Genomic DNA, 19,129 nt, shown 5'->3' with positions numbered 1-19,129 from the left:
GGTGGTAGATGAACTCTCATCAAGAGCATTTTATCTAACCTCCTTACCTATTTTCTATCCCTATTTCCGCTAACTATAAGTGTGGCCTCTCGTATTGAGAAAACTTTTTGCAACTTTCTTGAGGTGTTATAATGTTGCCAAATGGCATTCTAGGGGTTGCCACATGGCACCTAAATTTTTTTTTCTAAGTCTAGGGGTCCTAATTGTGATAAGTTCATCTTTCTCTTGATCTAAAAGGATCTCAAACGAAAGTTTCAATTTTTCTAGGATCCAATCTCTCTTTTATTGTTACGAGCTTAACTCAAGGTTTTTCTTGGTTCTCACAGTAGACCCATGATTTTGATGGTTTAAACATTGGGACAGATTTTACAAAGAGAGATCATGAGTAATTTGGGTGACATATCATATAGGCTTGAACATGGACGGATACATTAAGGCTAGTGTCATATAAACTCAAATGACTAAGTGTTAATAGCATGCATAGTCATGCTTAGATGGGATTAGGTTTGAAGATCTTAGAGGGCATAGGTATGAATTGTGTTGGAGGATGATGGACTAAAATGATCGAAGTGATCTAGCAAAAGTTAAGGACCAATTGAATGTTTAGGAACTCAATAGGCGTTTGGGTGTCCAACTAAAAGAAGGTTTTAGTCTTTAAAGTGATGATATACGGGAATATAAATTGACATGATTACATATTTATTGAATAAGTGCTTACTGGCGCGCTAATTGATGTCTGGAGTTGCTAGGTAAGTAATATGATCATGCCCTTTATTGTCACGCATACTTTCTAAATTATATAAGTAATATGGTCATGCCCTTCAGTATCACACATGTTTTCTAAATTATGTAAGTATCATGATCATTCCCTTACACATATGTACGGTAAATGACACGTCTTTTATAAAAGTATTATGTATGTATGACGCTTCATTGGAAGCCCCTCTTTACATGCCCAAGTCATGATAAATTTATAAATGCCATGATTTTATGCATAAGTTTCATGTTAGTTTGTATGACACATGCTTCACGATATTTGATGAAAAGTCATGATTTTACATGGTTTCCATGCATTATAATATATTATGAAAAATTATGATTTTATTGAGAAGTCATGCATCAAGATATTTGATGAAAAGTCATGATTTATGTGAGGAGTCATGCATCAAAATACCTATGAAAAGTTATTATTTTATGTGAGGAATTTTGTATCAAGATATTTTATGAAAAATCACGATTTTATATAAAGAATCATGCATCACAACGTTTAATGAAGGGTTATGATTTCATGTAAAACCCATGATATGACAAGATATAATAAGACAGTATATGACAAGAAAGTATGCATGTATGTTTATGGTGAGGTATGATAGTCAAGGTACATGATGGCCATTGTTATGATAGTGAAGACAGTACCATGAGGTTAAGGGGACAATTCCTTCTGTCGTGTATCCCCGATTAATGCAGCCTCATATGCTTCAATTCTACTCTATCTAAAAAAAGGGCGGAATACACATTTGCTTGAAACAGTTCCCATATTGCATTGCTAAGATGGACATGATGGTAGTGCACTCGGTGTTGCTGCCTATGTATGAATTTTCAACTTGCAGCCATAGGCGAAATTGGAATTTTCAAGACTCGCTAACCGTAACTCCTAGAGGTCAAGAGTGGGTACCAACCAATAAGGAATGTGAAAAGACAAGTTGAGGCAGTTTGCACAATTCATATTCATGGTTATTTATGTATTTATGAGTATGCATGTTTTTCAATGAAACCCTATTTTTATCTTATTTTTACTGCGTGATGTATTTCTTATTGAGTATTGACTCATTTTTTTATATGTTTAAATTTTTTAACCACCCCATGTTATGGTAAATGTAAGAATGATGCTGCAGGACGGGACTTGACTTGGGGAGATGAAATAGAGGCATAGGGCGTTTATGAGATATTTAGTTCTATGTTTTCAGTAATGAAGTTTATTCTGTTAAGCACACGAGACTTGAATGATTATCAATATGTGCTTCCGCAGACTCTCTTTTTAAATTTTAATGAAGTATGTTTTATTTTAAATTATAGAACCATTTATACCGGGCTTCTATGTAAATGATTTTTAAAGGCTACTGGCATTCTGGCTTCCCTAGATTTAAAAAAAAAAAAATTGATGTTTTTCTTAAACCTAGGGGGACAGTGTGTTACAAAGTAAAACCCTTGTTTCCTAAAATAGAATCCCTAGGTTTCAGGTGTAACAAGAAATAACTTCTGAGTTTTGCAACGATACCTGGAAGTGAACTTTTAGTCATATTTATCCTCGGGTGGGATCAGTTGTTTTGGACCCTATGATGATTGTTAAGGGCTTGTGCTGTGATGAATTTACTTGGCCAGCGCAAGGAAGATAACGGGTCCTCCTTAGGCCTAGCCAACAAGACAGCAGCTGCCACATTGGTTGGGTGAGACATTCAAACACCATGCTTTGAATCTTCATGCCACTTATGAATTTATCACAAAAAAGTTATTGTCAAATCGGTTGTTCAGTTTGCAAGCTTTTCAAAGTGAAAGTGACAATCGCAAGTTGTAGAAGTTTAGTGAACTTGATAAGAAGTTTGGTCACATAATCTTGAACCAAATTGATCATCAATGGCTTTGGTGAACTCGTTCTAAGTCAAGGCATCTTAACTTTTCTCTAGCCATTGATACCATTGTGCCTCCTTTGTCAAATTAAAGGAGGCTATCAGAACCTTTTGTATATTGGGATCAGATTAAATTGAAAGAATTGCTTGGCTTGATGGACCTATCCATTTGGCTCCACCATAAAAAAAGCTAGGGAATCTTAATCCCATAGCCGACTGTTGGATCCATATTATTGAATCTATGTCGGTTTTGAATGCTTCCCAGCAATTATGAGGGATGTAATTGCCAAGTTTTTTTCCAAACTCTACCGAGGACCCTTTCCTTGAATGGTCTTGTATGTTGAGCTCTCCACAGTCATGGTCAAGGGCTGCAATTATGTTTTATACATAGGCTACAACTGTTATTGTCCCTGCATTATTCAGTTGTTTACTTTGTCACCTCCGACCCGGCCAGAATTTTGTCCACATGCTTATGGCTAGTTTCCTTTAAGCCTCTAATCCCGTTCTCCATTTTTGTGGTTGTTAATTTGTCTTTCCACAATGGATTAAAATGGCTTTGATACCAATTGTTATGGTATTGCATCTAAATATGATTTTACCGCATAATGCCCTATGAAAATCTACATCCACTTTTAATTAAGTTCGACGAAATTCAAAATAATTAGGAGTGTTACAATCTCCATGATAAATTGGATGCAAGAAACTCCTAAATTATTGACTTGCGAATAAAGAATAGATAAGCAGGGCTACTTGGGTAAGAGCGATATGGATTCAGTATCATGTCACATCATTTGTAAATTAGATGGCTTGACTTGGATATTTGGTCATGTCTTGGGTATAATGTCAATGGTGCTAATTACAACAAGATAATCTTATTGCAAATCTACAGATTTAACAGGACATTGATGGGATGATTAAAAAATGATAGACCTCTATGCTGAATTGAAGAATAAATCTGGAAAGGTTGAAATGGTAGAGTAGAATATTCTCATTAACTATCCCAACCATGTTTATTAATATTATTGTAGCTTTTGATGTCACTGGTATGAGAAATCTTCCAACTATGGAATTGCATTTTTCATGATTTTACTGAAACTACGGAATAGATTTTCTTACAATAACTAGCTGTTTTTATTCCAGGATTAAACTACATTTACCCATGTGACTTTGTTCCATTTACAAGAAGACCTCTATTTTTGGTTATTGACAGTGACAACAGTGAAGCATTCAAGGCAAGTCTCATACTCCTAGTTTTTGGGCTTGTGAGTTTTACATGTATATTGCTAAAGTGAACTAATAGTTGTCTGTTGCTAGTTTTACATTGTTGATATGAAGTGTGTGGAGGCAATTTAGGTTGCCCTGTTGAGGACATGCTTCCAATGAGGTTTTCTCTTTAACAACACATTTCTTTATTAGTCTTTTATTGATGATATTTGGTCTATTTGGGTAGTCCTGGTATACAGTAAGATGTACTTGGTGGTGGAACACTGAGTTTTGACGTGTGGGTTTTTTGTATTTGAAATTGGCCATTGGATATTTTGCTACTGATGATACTTTTGCTGGATTTGAGTGGTGGGTAAATCTGTGCCTTTAACTTGCTTTTATTTTGGTTGGATTTGGTTTAGCTTCTGAACTTATTTATCTGTTCATGTATATTGGTTGGCCCCATTTGGATATAAGCTGGGTTTGCACTTAAAGAGAGTCGTGCAGGTAGTAGTGTTTGGTGGTTCAACAGAGATAGTAACATTTCGAAGGTTACATGTACATCACACTACGGGTGTGTGTTGGTTTTTGATCTGTCTGGTCTTGTTCATTGGAGGAAGTTGTGAGTGGGTTTTAGCTTGCTTGTGTATGGGGATGGGGAAGGGCAAGGGTGAGTTTTTTGGCATTACACCAGGTTTGAAACTTGAGATGACATTGCTTGGGATGACGAAGTTCAAGCCTTTTATAATGATTTCAAGGGGCTCCATTTGTATATTTACCAGACCTTTTGGAGTATGAGCTCATATGTGACTTGGGCCACTGACAGTGGAAGGAATTCACAGAGAGAACGCTCTGTAGTCTAATGTAAACCATTTTATAAACAATAGAAGGATACATCTTGTTTCTTGTTCTCTGTAATTGAAGAATTTATTAATCTTTGTGAAATGAAATTTGTGATCTCTAACTTAAAGCATTTAACATAGAAGCGAATATAGTTGATGTGTGTAATTACTTTAAAATCATTTGTTTAGATCCTGATCGATACGGGAATATCCTATTCCTTTCTTTCAGTTATGATTTATGAAAACTAATAAAAATCTCAATCCTTCCTTGAACAAATCTTTATCCCCACCCTACTAAATTATTTAATCAAATGAAAATTTGATTTTTTTTTCTCCATCTCTATCTAATTGTTTGATCTATCTAATTGTTTGAAACCAGTAAAGGACAAAAGAGTGCGCTTTGTGCACTTTTGTAAATGTGCTTCGCTTTTGGTGAGGAAAGCACTATGCGCTTAAATGTGCTTTTACCAACATTGCTCCCTCAAAGTTGACAATCATAATTGAAGATACCATCGTCATTATTGCATGGCTCCTGTGTGGTAGGCTCTACTGTTGTTTTAGTTGCTGTGATTGAAGTTGATTCTTGCGCTGTTGTTTGTTATAGGGTTTTGTCCGACGAATGTGGTGGACAGGCTTCCCTGTCATACTATTTGTGGTGCTGTCATTTTGATTCTCGGTAATTGCAAAATCATGCATGTTGTGTGTGCCATTGCAATTTTTGATGCTGCCATTGAGTGCGTGGAAGTAAATCTATGCTGCTATTGTTGTGGAAAACCCTAATCTCATAGTTGTATCATAAACAAAGAGGCTTCTTTCTTAACTTATATAAAAATGGATGTCTGACATCATAGTGGAAGTTGGGATTTTGTTCCATTACACCCTTTGGGAAGCAAATGGGTGATTGCAATTGGGTTTAAGCAATATGATGTTATATATACTGTTCTTAAGGTTATATAGACAAACCTATGGTATTGATTATGAGGACACATTTTCTCCATTTATTGATATATCCTCCGTACGGATATTAATTTCAGTTATAGAATTAAAGGTTTTTGTTTTGATGAAGGATGGAGTGTTGGATCCTGGTAGCCTTGCTCCCGATCAAGCAACCTTCGACCATGCTCCGGCCGGTGGATATGACGGAGGTAGTGTCGACGTTGGCAGAACCAAAAACATTTCCCATTGAAGCCGTATCGTTGACTGTTGGGTCTTAGGCCCAACAAGGACAGACAAGGCTGGCAGATAGCAGGGGAGAGCCCTTTCTCGAGCTTCAGTTGGCAGCTTCTTCGGTGAAGAGTTTTCAGCCCTGGATGTAGCCCGTGCTATTTTCAGAGGTTGGGAATGACAAGGGAGAGGATCTAGGGCCATCACGGATGTTAGTCCCCACACTTGACTCCTCTGAGTGGGATGGTTGGCCTATTTGTGCTGAGGAAGAAATGGGGGTGCCGACAAAGTCACAGTGGACACCCAGGGACGAGATTGACATTGTGGGGGAGCCCATACCCCTAAACTGTTCGTTGCCAAGTCAGTCTAGCGTCTCTGATTGGGTGTTACATAAGGTAAAAGAAATCTAGCATTGTATGGGAATTGAATGAGGGTTTTGAGGAGTAATTCATGGCCTTGCTTACAGCCATTGAAGTTGGACATGTTCGGCTAAAGAAATTAGGTTCTAAAAAACAGAGGGAGCTAAAGAGGTTCATATGGCCTCTTCAACTATGAGGGTAGCTCAAGCTCTCATGCAAGAAAGACAAAGGGAGGGCGCTAGCACCATCTTTATGAAGCTTAAAATCTTTTCTTGGAATGTTTGAGGGCTTGACGAGGCAAATAAGTGCATTCGGGTAAAAAACTTGCTTCGTGAATGGAAGACGGACATTGTGTGCTTATAGGAAACTAAGCTAAAATTATTGCAAGGAGAATCGTGCAAAGTTTATGGAGCTGTACATATGTGGATTTGGCTTATCTTGCTTTCGATGGGGCTTTAGATGGTGTCTTCATGATGTGGGATAGAAGGGTGGTGGAGAAAATTGAGGAATTAATTGGGGAGTATACAGTGGCATGTTCCTTTAAGAGTGTGGTATTTAGGGGCTGAATTTGGACAGTAGTAGAAGACTTTTATGGGAATAAATTGCAAGTGTACATAGTTGGTGGGATTTACCATGGTGCATAGGAGGCGACTTTAATGTTATAAGGTTTCCAAGTGAATGTTCAGGAGAACTGATCGGCTGATGATTTTCTTGAGCCTACTTTGCCTTATCCTTGTTGATGATTTTCTGCAAATCCTCAAATAGCTTTAGCACTTCACATATGAACTAATTGGCTGCCTCTAGCCTATCTTCGAAGGATGGCTTTGCCGAGAGCTCAGGGCTATTCGGGGCCTCCTAAACTACCGGGGGATCCTGCCTCTTTTGTTTCCCCATAGTCGGTTCCTTGTCTTGTTTCAACTTCTACCATTTCGAATAGGAATTGGTAGTAGAAACTACCACGGTGAGATTTCGAGAAATCTTAGTAAGTTAACAAATAACATATAAGTAGATAATATCAGCATATAAAGGCAAACCATGAAAATGAATGCATGGACATGTACTTGACCTAAAAAACATGACTTATGCTTGTACATTTCAGAAATCGGTAACAGTGGAATCTTGTAACAAAAAATCATGCTTGACTTTTCAGAAAAACACTTTTCTTCTGTTCATTTTACACATTTCTTACTAAGATATTGTCCTTGTAACATATGAGTGGGCACCGTGGGCTCCTTGCTAGTTACTGCATCACTTCCGGCCCACTTGACCGGTGGTGATTACATCAGAGTTCGTATTATTATGCGGCAGTTTGTATTTCGCCTTCACTATCTTATGGCACCCACTAGCGTTAGGTGCTACCTCGCTCCGGTGTCCTTTAGAAAGAACCCATTGGAGGTCTGCCAACTGTACTTTGTCGACCCAGGGGTTAGCACTTCCAATTTATGCAGAGTGGACAGAAGAGTTCCACTAAGACATTCCCTTGTCCTAGTATTTGGGGTCGTGACAAAACATGAAGGTTGGGTTTACATAGACAATTTAGATGAGATGAGATGTTTTGAATAATAGTTGAATAAAATATTGTTAGATATAATTTTTTAGTATTATTTTTATTTTGGGATTTGAAAAAATTGAATTGTTTATTATATTTTTGTATGGAAATTTGAAAAAGTTGTAATGATGAGATGAGATGAGATAAGTAGGTTTGTGTATCCAAACCTAGCCGAAATGACATACTCTTTTGAGAAACGATTGACAACCCTAAGGCCTTGTTTGTATTCAAAACCCACCTTAGCTCATCTCAACTCATCTTATCTCATTATTACAATTTTATCAAATTTTCACACAAAATATAATAAATAATTCAACTTTTATTCTACTATTCACAAGCCATCTCAACTTATCTCTGAATCCAAACCACTCCTAAATGCGATTGATATGAACTTGGGGTGTAGGGCGCTGGCCCCTAAAAGAAGTCCTTATATACTTCTGAATTTCTCGCACACTCTCTCTCCTATAATCATTTCTGACATTGGAAACTCAAGAGTCTATGTGCATGGGCGCCATGTGCCATGCCCTTCCTCTCTTGGCCAAAACTTCCCACTTTCCCTCACGATCATAGTTTTTCTTTGGAAAACCAAAAGATTCTTTATAATGCATGACAAGTGGCGTGTTCTTGCACTAATTTCAAGACCCTAAAAGTCCCTTTGCATCCTCCTTTTGTGTCTAGGTTCAATGAACCTTCGGGGCATGTATGTCTTTTTACAAAAACCCTAAACCAAAACCTAGGGTTAGGTGTGTGCATGCTTGCCATGTGGCAAGTGGCGTGTGTGTGTGTGTGTGCCCGTAGCCGACTCTCTCTCTTCCTCTCTTCTTACAAAGATTCTTTTAGAACTTTGGGGAGTGTGTGTGCCCCTTCCCCATGCAACCCTTCATTCTCTTCCCTTTCTTTGGCTTCTTCTAGAAGCCTTCATGCGTGGTTGCCATGTGGCAACTTTGTGCTAACCAAGAGTGCTCCTTCCCTAGGTCTCAAATGATGAGATTTCTAGGGAAAGCACAAAATAGCATTGCTTCTCCCAAGTAGGCACCACCACGCCCTAGACCCTAGTTAGGGTTTTCCGTAATTCCCTTTTTGCCCCCCTCAATGGTTGATTACCACTTAGCCCCTTTTGGGCCTCTATTGGACTTAGACGCCTATGCTATCAGGTCCAAGTGTTTTCTTCATGGTTCTAGCATCTTCTTGGCTTTTCAAAAACATTGGGCCAACTCTAACTATGCTAAAATAAATAAATAAATAAATAAATAATAAAAAAAATCCAGGTTGTCACATCCTCCCCTCTTAAGAAAAGATTTCGTCTTCAAAATCGGCATTGCAACCATTAACTATGAAAAATTCCCTAAAAGAATAAGGGTGTCAATCTTACTAGAAACTTATCTCTCTTACTGGTAGCTATGGAATCCTCAGATGATGCAGGGAATGGTACTTCATCCTCCTTCTCTGTTACCAAGTCCTGTGACGTGTAGAATATTGCGTCCAAATCGTAGTTGTAATACATATTCACCCTCATCTCGTTCAGCTTATGTTTTATTGCAACCTCACTATCTTCTACGGGCTGAGCTTCCTCACAGAGGCGAATGCAATAAGTAGAGGTCTGCCGACCGTGCTTCCTTGACCCATGGGTTACCACTTCCAATTTATGCATTTCAGAGTTGACATATGTAATGCCCCAATGGAATGCCCTAACCACATGGCTTATACTTCAAAAGGACCAATCAATGATTCAATTGGAGCCCCATTGGAACCTTATAAAGAGCAAGAACATCTCATTCCCAAGTGATGCAAGATCTCATACACCACCTACTGTTATCCTTATAATATGTGGTATTACAAACTAGCCCCTTTACATTCCAACATCCTAGTTGGGCTAGTCTGTCATGGGTGGCATGGCTCAAGTCCCACATTTCTGGTTGAGATAGACTCTGATATACAAATGCCCCCAATAAAGGCCTAACTTGCATGACCTATACTGTAAAAGGACTAGTCAATGATACAATTTAAGCCCTATTGGAAACTTATAAAGAGCAAGAACTTCTCATTCTCAAGCAATCTGGGATCCCCATACACCACCTATCCTTATCCTTATCATATGGGGTATCACAATCTCTTTCTCTCTCTCTCTCTCTCTCCCCCTCCCCCCCCCCTCTCTCAAATTCCCGACTTCCTCGTCGGGCCAGTCCATCGTAGGTGGCACGTCTCAAATCCCACATTTCTGGTTGGGATAGGTTCTGATATCATTTGTAACGCCTCAATAGAAAGTCCAAATCACATGGCCTATCCTCCAAAATGATTAGTCAATGATACAATTAGAGCCCCATTGGAACTTTATAAAGAGCATGAACTTCTCCTTCATAAGCATTGTAGGATTCCCATAAACCACCTACTATTATCTTTATTATATAGGGTATCATAATAGAGCAGTTCCACTAGGACATTCCCCCGTCCTAGTATTTTGGGTTGTGATAAAACATGAAATGACGTACTCTTTTGAGAAACGATGCACAATCCAAAATGCATGTGACATGACCTTTGAGACTTTTCTTCTTTTATGAAAGACCTGATCATGCATGGTCATGAGTTACACAATTTCATGCAACACCTTTAAACATATCACATTTACGACTTGAAAACATTGGAACACACAATATACTTGACATAAAACAACATTCAGTGCCTAGCATGATAAGCAACAACATTCGGATCTTGGCAAACTAGTTAAGGCCAAGTATCACACTATCCATAGACAACAAATACAAGCATGGCAAACTAGTTAAGGCCGAGTATCACAATATCTCTAAACATCACATACAAGCATGGCAATGACATGAGAACTCGCATATAGAACATTTGACATTCAACAATTCCATAACCCAATTTGTTTGATAACATGCAAAGTTTACCCAATACATACGAACATTATCCAAAGGTAGGTTAAGAGCTAACTTACAAAATCGGACGTAAAGAACACGATCAAACAAGCTGAAAAACATTTGTTCAACTTATTAGAAATAAGGAAATCATAAACCCTAATCAACGTGTGTGTGATGCGTGTTGCCGTGTGTGTTGATCATCACTCTCATGGCCGAAACCTTATAGAGAAAGGAAACCCTAGTTTGGACCTAAATGGTGGCCGAAAGTCTCTCTTCCTTCTATATATCTCTTGTTCACTCCTACTTTGCTAATGGCGGGTTGGTTTTCCTCTTAAGGAAAACCCTTTTTTCCATGGTTTGACAACAATCCAAACGAAACCTTAAACACTCTAATCTTCTTCAAATTTCGAGATAAGAGTGGGATCTTCCTTCCCAAGAGAACCCTTGTGAACATGTGTGCTTTGAATAAATGAACATAGTAGAGACTTAGTGGTTGTTACTGTGCAGATTTCCTTCTAACGTGGGCTTCTTGCTTCTCTTCTCCATCGTGTGTTTGGATCAATGGAGATGGTATGGGTGTGGGTAATGTTTGGCTGGAGAGAGTGAAAAAAAAATGACTTGTTCTTCCCCTATGGTGGACGTGCTTGAGAGAGAAGGGAGGTGAGGAGCTTTATTGAAAAATCACAAAATGACCTTTCGATGATTTCTTTGAGCGGTGTAGGGCGTCGGTCCCTATAAGAAGTCCTTATATACTTCTCAATTTCCCACACTCTCTCTCTCCTATCATCATTTCTGACATTGGAAACTCAATAGTCTATGTGCGTGGGTGCCATATGGCATGCCCTTCCTCTCTTGGCCAAAACTTTCCATTTCCCCTCACGATCATTGCTTTTCTTTGGAAAACCAAAAGACTCTTCATCATGCATGACAAATGGCGTGTTCTTGCCCTAATTTCAAAACCCTAAAAGTCCCTTTGCATCCTCCTTTCGTGTCTGGGTTCAATGAACCTTCAGGGCATGTATGTCTTTTTACAAAAACCCTAAACCAAAACCTAGGATTAGACGTGTGCATGCTTGTCATGTGGCAAGTGGCGTGTGTGTGTGTTTGTGCCCATAGCCAACCCTCTCTTTTCCTCTCTTCTTACAAAGATTCTTCTAGAACCTTGGGGAGTGGGTGTGCCCCTTCCCCATGCAACCTCTTCCTCATAATTTCTTTCTTCTAGAAAATCCCCAACCTTAGTGCATGCATGAGACATGGCAAAGTGATGGTTGGTTTCCCTTGGATAGGCGTGAAGCCCTTGGCCGAATCCCTAAGGTCTCTTGGAGACTCGTGGTTGAGGCCCTTGGTATCCCCCATGTTCCTCTTCCCCTTCTTCCACTTTCATGTCTAGGTTCACTGTGTCTTAGAGGTGGATTTGCATGTGAGCCATGAGGCATGTGGGTGGTTGAGTGGGGCGTGTGCCCTATGTGTGCCTAACTCTTCATTCTATTCCTTTTCTTTGGCTTCTTCTAGAAGCCTTGATACATGGTTGCCAAATGGCAACTTCGTGCTAACCAAGAGTGCCCCTTCCCTAGGTTTCAAATGATGAGATTTATAGTGAAAGCATAAAATAGCCTTCCTTCTCCCAAGTAGGCACCACCATGCCCTAAACCCTAGTCAAGGTTTTGCCTAATTCCCTTTTTGCCCCTTAATGACAGGTTATCTCTTAGCCCCTTTGGGCCTCTATTGGGTTTGGATGCCTATGCTGTCAGGTCCAAGTGTTTCCTTCATGGTTCTAGCATCTCCTTGGCTTGTCAAAACATTGGGCCAACTCTAACTAAGCTAAAATTAAATAAAAGTAAATAAAAAAAGTGAGGATTTTTGCAAAAATCTAGGTTGTCACATCCTCCCCCCCTTAAGAAAAGATTTTGTCCTTGAAATCGGCATCGCAACCATTAACTGTGAAAAATTCACTAAAAGAATAAAGGTATCGATCTTACTCAAAATTTACCTCTTACTAGTATCTGTGGAATCCTCAAATGATGAAGGGAATGACACTTCATCCTCCTCTATTATCGAGTCCTGTGACATGTAGAATATTGTGTCCAAATCGTAGTCGTAATACAAATTCATCCTCATCTCGTTCAGCTTATGTTCTATTGCAAGCTCACTATCTTCTACGGGCCAACCTTCCTCATGGAGACGATTACGATCGGTAGAGGTATCCGAGGTCTCGAACGTTTGCCCCCACTCTTCTCTGTCATTGTTATGGAGGCCCTTAGCAGAATGATATTAGTCTTGGTTAATAGTGGCTTTATCAATGGATTCTTGGTTGGTGACCCCAATAGGGGTTCTCTAAACATTTGTCACTTGTTTGCAGATGATACACTTATATTTTGGAGTGGTTTGGGAGACGAATTCAAATTTCATCTAGTCAAGTGGGATAAGGTAAGCTCTCCATTCTCTTTTGATGGGTTGGGAATTAGAAATATGAGGATTTTCGATAGAGCCTTACTTGGGAAATAGTTGTGGCGATATAATACGGTACCAGAAGCCTTATAGAAGTCTGTGATTTTTGGGGGGGGGGGGGGGGGCGGGGGGGGGGCACTAGGGAGGTACATGGGGTATATGGAGTGGGCATATGGAAGAAGCACATTAGACGGGGGTGGGTGATTTTGGCACACTAGACTGGTGTTGGGAGATGGTTTTAGAATAAAGTTTTGAAGAGACCTGTGGTGTGGAGATAACGCTCTAAAGCGCTTCAATGGCTAATTGTATAGAGATATTTGGTGACCTTGTCCAGTGGAATGTGAATTTCACTAGGGCGGCCCAAGATTGGGAGGTTGGTAGCTTTGAGGAGTTCTTTAGTCTTATATACTCCATGAAACTGAGAACTCAAGGAGCTGACATGTTGTGGTGGGTACCTGCAGATAAAGGTGTATTCTCGATTCGTTCTTTCTATAAGGCCCCATTTGGATTGAGAGTTGAGATGAGATGAGTTGAGATGGTTTTAGATGAGTTGAATAAAATATTGTTAGAATATTATTTTTTTAATCTCATTATTGTTTTGAGATTTGAAAAAGTTGAATTGTTTATTATATTTTGTGTGAGAATTTAAAAAAATTGTAATGATGAGTTGAGATCACTTCTCAATCCAAACGGGGCCTTAGTCTCTCATACAATCATAGAATAATCAATTTCCATGGAGAAGGATTTGGCGAAATAAGGCGCCTCCCAAAGCGGCTTTTTTTGCTTGGACAACATTACTTGGTAAGATTTTGATGATGGATAACTTACGGAAACGTACGGTGATAATAGTGGATTGGTGTTGTATGTGCAAGAAAAGTGGTGAGACTGTGGATCATCTTTTGCTGCATTGTGAGGTTGTGCTGCATTGTGAGGTTGCTACAATGTTATGGGATGAAGTGTTCAGCAGATTAGAGCTAGCTTGGCCAGCTGGACAAATTTACAAGGTATTCCACAAACAATTCCTCTTTGGAACGGAAATTCCTACATTGTGGGTTCAACGGCAACCGATAATGTTTTGACACATCAGACTCCCTCATAGTAAACTCCTGCACTGCTTCACAGCATATCAAAAGCAAAACTCCCTCCTCACCCGTGTATGTGTTTACCTCCTGTGAATAGAGACCCTTCGACACCTTTGCACTTTGTACCCACCCCACTGCCGCACTCCGTATAATTGTCACACCGAGGGAGGAGCTCCAGACAAGACCGGTGCAAAATCCGATTTTGGTTGGCATAAAACAAACTTGCAAAATCCGAATCTCCTTATTGTTGTCAACTTCAGAATGAATATCTGGAAACAGAGTTCCATTTGCCAAATTGGTCAATGAGTTAGAACCAGACAAGTGATTCTGGTTTTTGAACCACATGTTACCCAAGATGGAACCTTTCTGATTACAATCAACTTGAGGCTGAGAATGTGAATGCAAATTCGGAATTAGAGGTCTATTTGCTGCCATGATCAAGCTTCTGTTCGGATTCCTGTTTGCAGAGGTAATGAAAGCCGCAGAATAGCCGCATTCTGCATCAGCAGCAGTTTTGCAAATAGATTTTGCTGCTAACAGACAAATAGCAGCGGCTTCTGAAAGCCCTTCTTGACAGTTAACCCATTTGCCTGAACCCACCCTGCCAAAACAACGAAACACATTTCCCCCTCATACAACCTTCACCAAACATTGGCATTCATCAAGATTACAGAAGATTAAAGAAGGAAAACAACCCAAAAAAAACATCTTTTTTTTTTTGTTATAAATGTCGGAAAACCATTTCCCAGATATTTTCTCAACAGGGAAAGCCAGCTTTATCTTTTACTCGAGGGAAAGCATTGAAGGAAGCATGAGAAACTTAAGGAAACAAAAGAAAAACAGTAGCAACTATCTTGCATCTGAGAGAGAAAAAAGCGCGAAGTGAATTGGCCGATTTAATTTGTTTTAAATGGCTAAGATTGTGGGGCGAAAAATTGACAAATTCTATAGGGAATCTTTTCGCTATATGGAAGGAGTATAACAACTTTAATGGTAAGAAAAAAAAAACATTGAGCTCACTGATCTGGTGGTGAGTTAGATCGCCGGAGTGGGGAAAGTCAATGCTGGAAGATATCCAGTCAGTCTCCAGGGTTAAACCAGGAGAGAGAAAATGTAGAGAGGAAAAGGGCAGGAGAGAGAGGGAGGGGGTTTCGGTGGATGGTATAGGAAGCTTGGACGGAGAGAGAGAGAGAGAGGGAGGCAGGGTGGGAGGACAGAAGTGAGGGACAGAATTGTTTTTCTTCCTCTGTAGTGCGGTCCACCATTGAGAGGATGTGGGGTCTACGTGGTAGGCCACCATTGGATGCTGTTGTTTGGAGTAAATTGGATGCACCTGTGGGAAGATATTTTTTTCCACAAATCACAGCCATGTGGAAAATGGTTCCAATCTGTATCCTGTGGTGCCTATGGAAGGAGATGACCGGATATTTGAAGACAAGGAGTGCTAATTAGAAGAACTTAGATTCCTTTTTGTCGGCACTATATTTCTATGGGCCACAGCTGTAGATTATAGTGGCCTTGATTTTCATGAATTTCTTGTTTCCATTTCTTCTTCCTAAATAGGTGTTACCTCTTGTATATCATCTTGTGTATTTGGACTATGCCTATTCTTATCAATAAAACTGTTTACTTATGAAAAAAAAGAAAAAATCAGTTGTCACTAATTGTGGCTGGCCTTTGCTTCAGTTGAATTTTAAAAAATACATTCTTTAATGCTGACTTGTACGAGGAATTCAACAAGGAGCAACCAGTTGGGTTATTGCTCCATGGAAGCATTGCGATTGTGTTCGCAAGTTAGAGAAGGCTTTGTTTGGCCTGAAATAATCATCGAGAAGATGGTTTGGGGAATTTTCTTAAGTAGTTGGAGTTGTGTCTTTATCTCATATAGATCAGTTGGTATTCTATTTGTATACAGTTGCACGTTACATTTTTCTTCTAATGTACAAGTGTGATGGTATTATTTTTCTGGAATGACTTTGGAGGTATTGCCAGGATGTGAAAAGATTTTGTAGCGTTGATTCAGGCCACAAGCAGGCAACTGAATTTTCATGTTATGCAGTTGTTAGGTCTAAGAAAGGTATTAGTTTATCTAGAAAAAAACTTGATTTTATTGGCAAACATTGGTTTGTTGGGTGCTCTATTCATTGATATTCCAATGGATCTAAAGGGAAAATTCTCGAAAGCTGTTAGAAGAGTTATTTGTGGATCTTGGTAGATATCATGATGTTGCCAAAGTCAATCCCCTAGATTTATTGGGAACAGTGATCATCTGCAGGTGGCAAGTCGGCAATTATAGTCAAGGACTGATGATGATACTTGAGATATGAAGTTCAAGACATTAAAAGATGATTTATATGCTTTTCCTTAAAAAGTAATCATTTTGGTGGTTCGTTATACGCTAGCAATGTTCATGTTGTATACTTGGAATCTCTAATACACCTTCAACTAATTGATTGAGCTATATGAAATGTAACCATCGTGGTTATAATTATGTGCAGGCTATAGTTGGAGCAGAAAAAGGAGAGCCAGTTGCTATGCTTCTATCTCCAAGCTCTTCATCTCCTATTGCTGCCGCTGATTCATCTCATCACCCAAGTGGAAGCCTATTCACAATTTTTCTCACTGCTCCATTGCAGGCTTTTGGTCTGCTGCTTGGTCTCTCTGGTTCTGACATCGAGATGGTCTGTAATGTCAACTTTCTGCCATTATGTTTGGCACTTTTTATTTTTTCTGTTTTTTTTTAACTTTTTAAAGAAAGAAATGTTTCAGGAGACCTTTAACAAGGCTGAAAAACTGCTTTCCTTATCGTTAAGTGACTGGGGATTGACTTTGATAAGGTCAGACACCCTAAATCCAGTTTGGGCGCAGACACTAAGTGATCCATTCCTACGACGACTTCTCATAAGGTGTGTTCATTCTTTCATAATGTTTGTTTGCAATTTTTATTTATTTATTCTTTTTTATCTTTTTTGTGAATGCACAAAATAGAAAGCGTCATGACCCTTGTACCGTTTCTCTCTCTCTCTCTCTCTCTCTCTCTCTCCCCTTTATTGGGGTGCTAGATTTTCTAAGACTTCCCCTATTTCAACTGACACAACCCCTTACCCAAGTATGTATTATTAGAACTTACTAGATACTATATGCTTTTGGGTTATTAAAATGCTGGGCAAGAATATTTGAAAGAATGAGCTCTAGAAATACTAATGGTTGAATTCAGATAAAGTTAATTCGTGGTACATGACTATCAATATAAAACTTGCTTATTGGTATCAAGTACCTCTGATTCGAAATGAAATGCCTGTAAGTTGATATGGTACTCTTTAAATGCAACTTTTGTGGTATTTATAGATTATGTACAAAAAAAAAAAAAATAGTCTGTTGATGCTTCATGTATTTCAGTGTTATCCGTATCCATTGGTGTAATAGATTTTTTTTTTAACATATAAACGTAAAACCTATATAATAACTAATAAAAGTTATTAATCTCGTGAATAATTTACTGAGTGATGTCCAAACTATTATAATAAGGAAGTAGTGCACAAAGAAAGAAAAACGTCAAACTGATTATACATGCACAAAGAAGAAAAATATCTTAAAAATAGACATTTTACAAAAACTACCCAAATTCAAGTATTTTTAACCAAGTGCATAAAATCCAAACGAATGCATATAACTTATAAAAGAAAATATTATTTGATTCATATAAAAGTAAGGTTATAGTTTTTTCCTTATCTTTTATTTTTTTATTTTTTTTTAATTTTTTAATTTTTTAATTTTATTATTATTATTTAAAAAGCTTTTTCCTTACTTATCTTTTTTTTCTTTTTTAATTTAAAAAGCCCGAAACATAGGAAACAGATATTAAACCAAGTTCCTTGTTCATATTTTATTGTTTTCATTTATAGAAAACCTAAAATAAGAAAAATTTGAAGTTTATTGATTCATCAATATATTTGATGACTTGAATGATGAGTTTCTTCTTGTTACGAATGTTTGCATTCTTGCAACTCATAATGCATCAAAATATGTATAAGCTTGTAATGTTGAGAAAAATTTCTAAAAAGAAGAATGCTTTTGTCGCTTCTTTTCTTTCCTTTCCCTTCGTTTTGTTGCCCCTTTTTCTGTCTCTCGGTGTTTTTCAACTGCTTTTATACATAAGATTGGTTACAAACCTATGGGTTTCGTGCAGATTCCTCTTTTGTCAGGCAGTGCTAATGCTGTATGCTCCAACCTTCAATAAGAAGGAATTCCATCCTATGTGTATGCCTCCTCTTCCTTCGGCTGTTCTGCCAACAGCCACCAATTCTCAAATAGCAGTAATGCAGATAGCAAACATCTTTGGTGCTGTGAACAGTTTTATCTTCTCAGAAGGGGTGAAGCTTCCTGAAAATAGACATGGTGATGATATGGATGTGATTTCAAGTTATTGAAAGCACGTCTCTGGGCAGAATGAGCTTGGATATGTAAACATATGTATTTATTTCGTTGGGTTTCTAATATTTTTACGAAAATGTTTATTGTACCTTGGGTTTCTGGGTCTGCGCGATATACTTGCTCAAATACTGAGTGTCTGGGTTGTAAATTTGGCGATTTGTGTAAAACTGGGAGATGTTTATATATTCCGAAACTTCAAACAGAATTTAAAAGAAAAAGGGAAATGCTTCAGGATATAAGCAATTTTGTCACTTTAAGTGAGAGACTATAGATGATCAAATAGTAGTAGTGCAGATAGTAAACTGCAACATGACTGCATCTTAGAAGTCCGTATCCAAATCTGCAATTTAATTCCAGTGATATGGAGGTGTTGAATTCCAGTCTGTATCCTACAATGATAGTCGTCATAGGAGACGGCGGCTCAGGTTGTTTCATCGGTTATCAAAAGAAATTTTGAAGTCATCCAAGTTTTCTGATTGGAGAAAGATAAATCTGAAAAAATACACAACATTTAGTAAATATTGAACCCACAAGGTGATCATTCA

The 19,129-nt window shown here is 38.4% G+C and overlaps 1 protein-coding gene across 1 annotated transcript in view; it reads left to right on the top strand.

The window, feature by feature from the left end:
- Window positions 1-18,835, top strand: part of LOC121246628 (protein SCAI homolog) — a 59,001-nt gene extending 40,166 nt beyond the window's left edge. Inside the window, exons 7-10 of the mRNA XM_041144833.1 lie at window positions 3,768-3,859; window positions 16,649-16,831; window positions 16,920-17,056; window positions 18,340-18,835. Coding sequence (XP_041000767.1) covers window positions 3,768-3,859; window positions 16,649-16,831; window positions 16,920-17,056; window positions 18,340-18,580 — 653 coding nt within the window. The 3' untranslated portion in view covers window positions 18,581-18,835. The remainder of the gene's footprint in view (window positions 1-3,767; window positions 3,860-16,648; window positions 16,832-16,919; window positions 17,057-18,339) is intronic.
- Window positions 18,836-19,129: the final 294 nt, after the last annotated feature.

Source organism: Juglans microcarpa x Juglans regia, chromosome 1S, assembly GCF_004785595.1.
Source record: "Juglans microcarpa x Juglans regia isolate MS1-56 chromosome 1S, Jm3101_v1.0, whole genome shotgun sequence".
Taxonomy (NCBI): Eukaryota; Viridiplantae; Streptophyta; class Magnoliopsida; order Fagales; family Juglandaceae; genus Juglans; species Juglans microcarpa x Juglans regia.
Note: the sequence above shows the minus strand (reverse complement) of the source record. Positions and strands in the feature narration are given on the sequence as shown.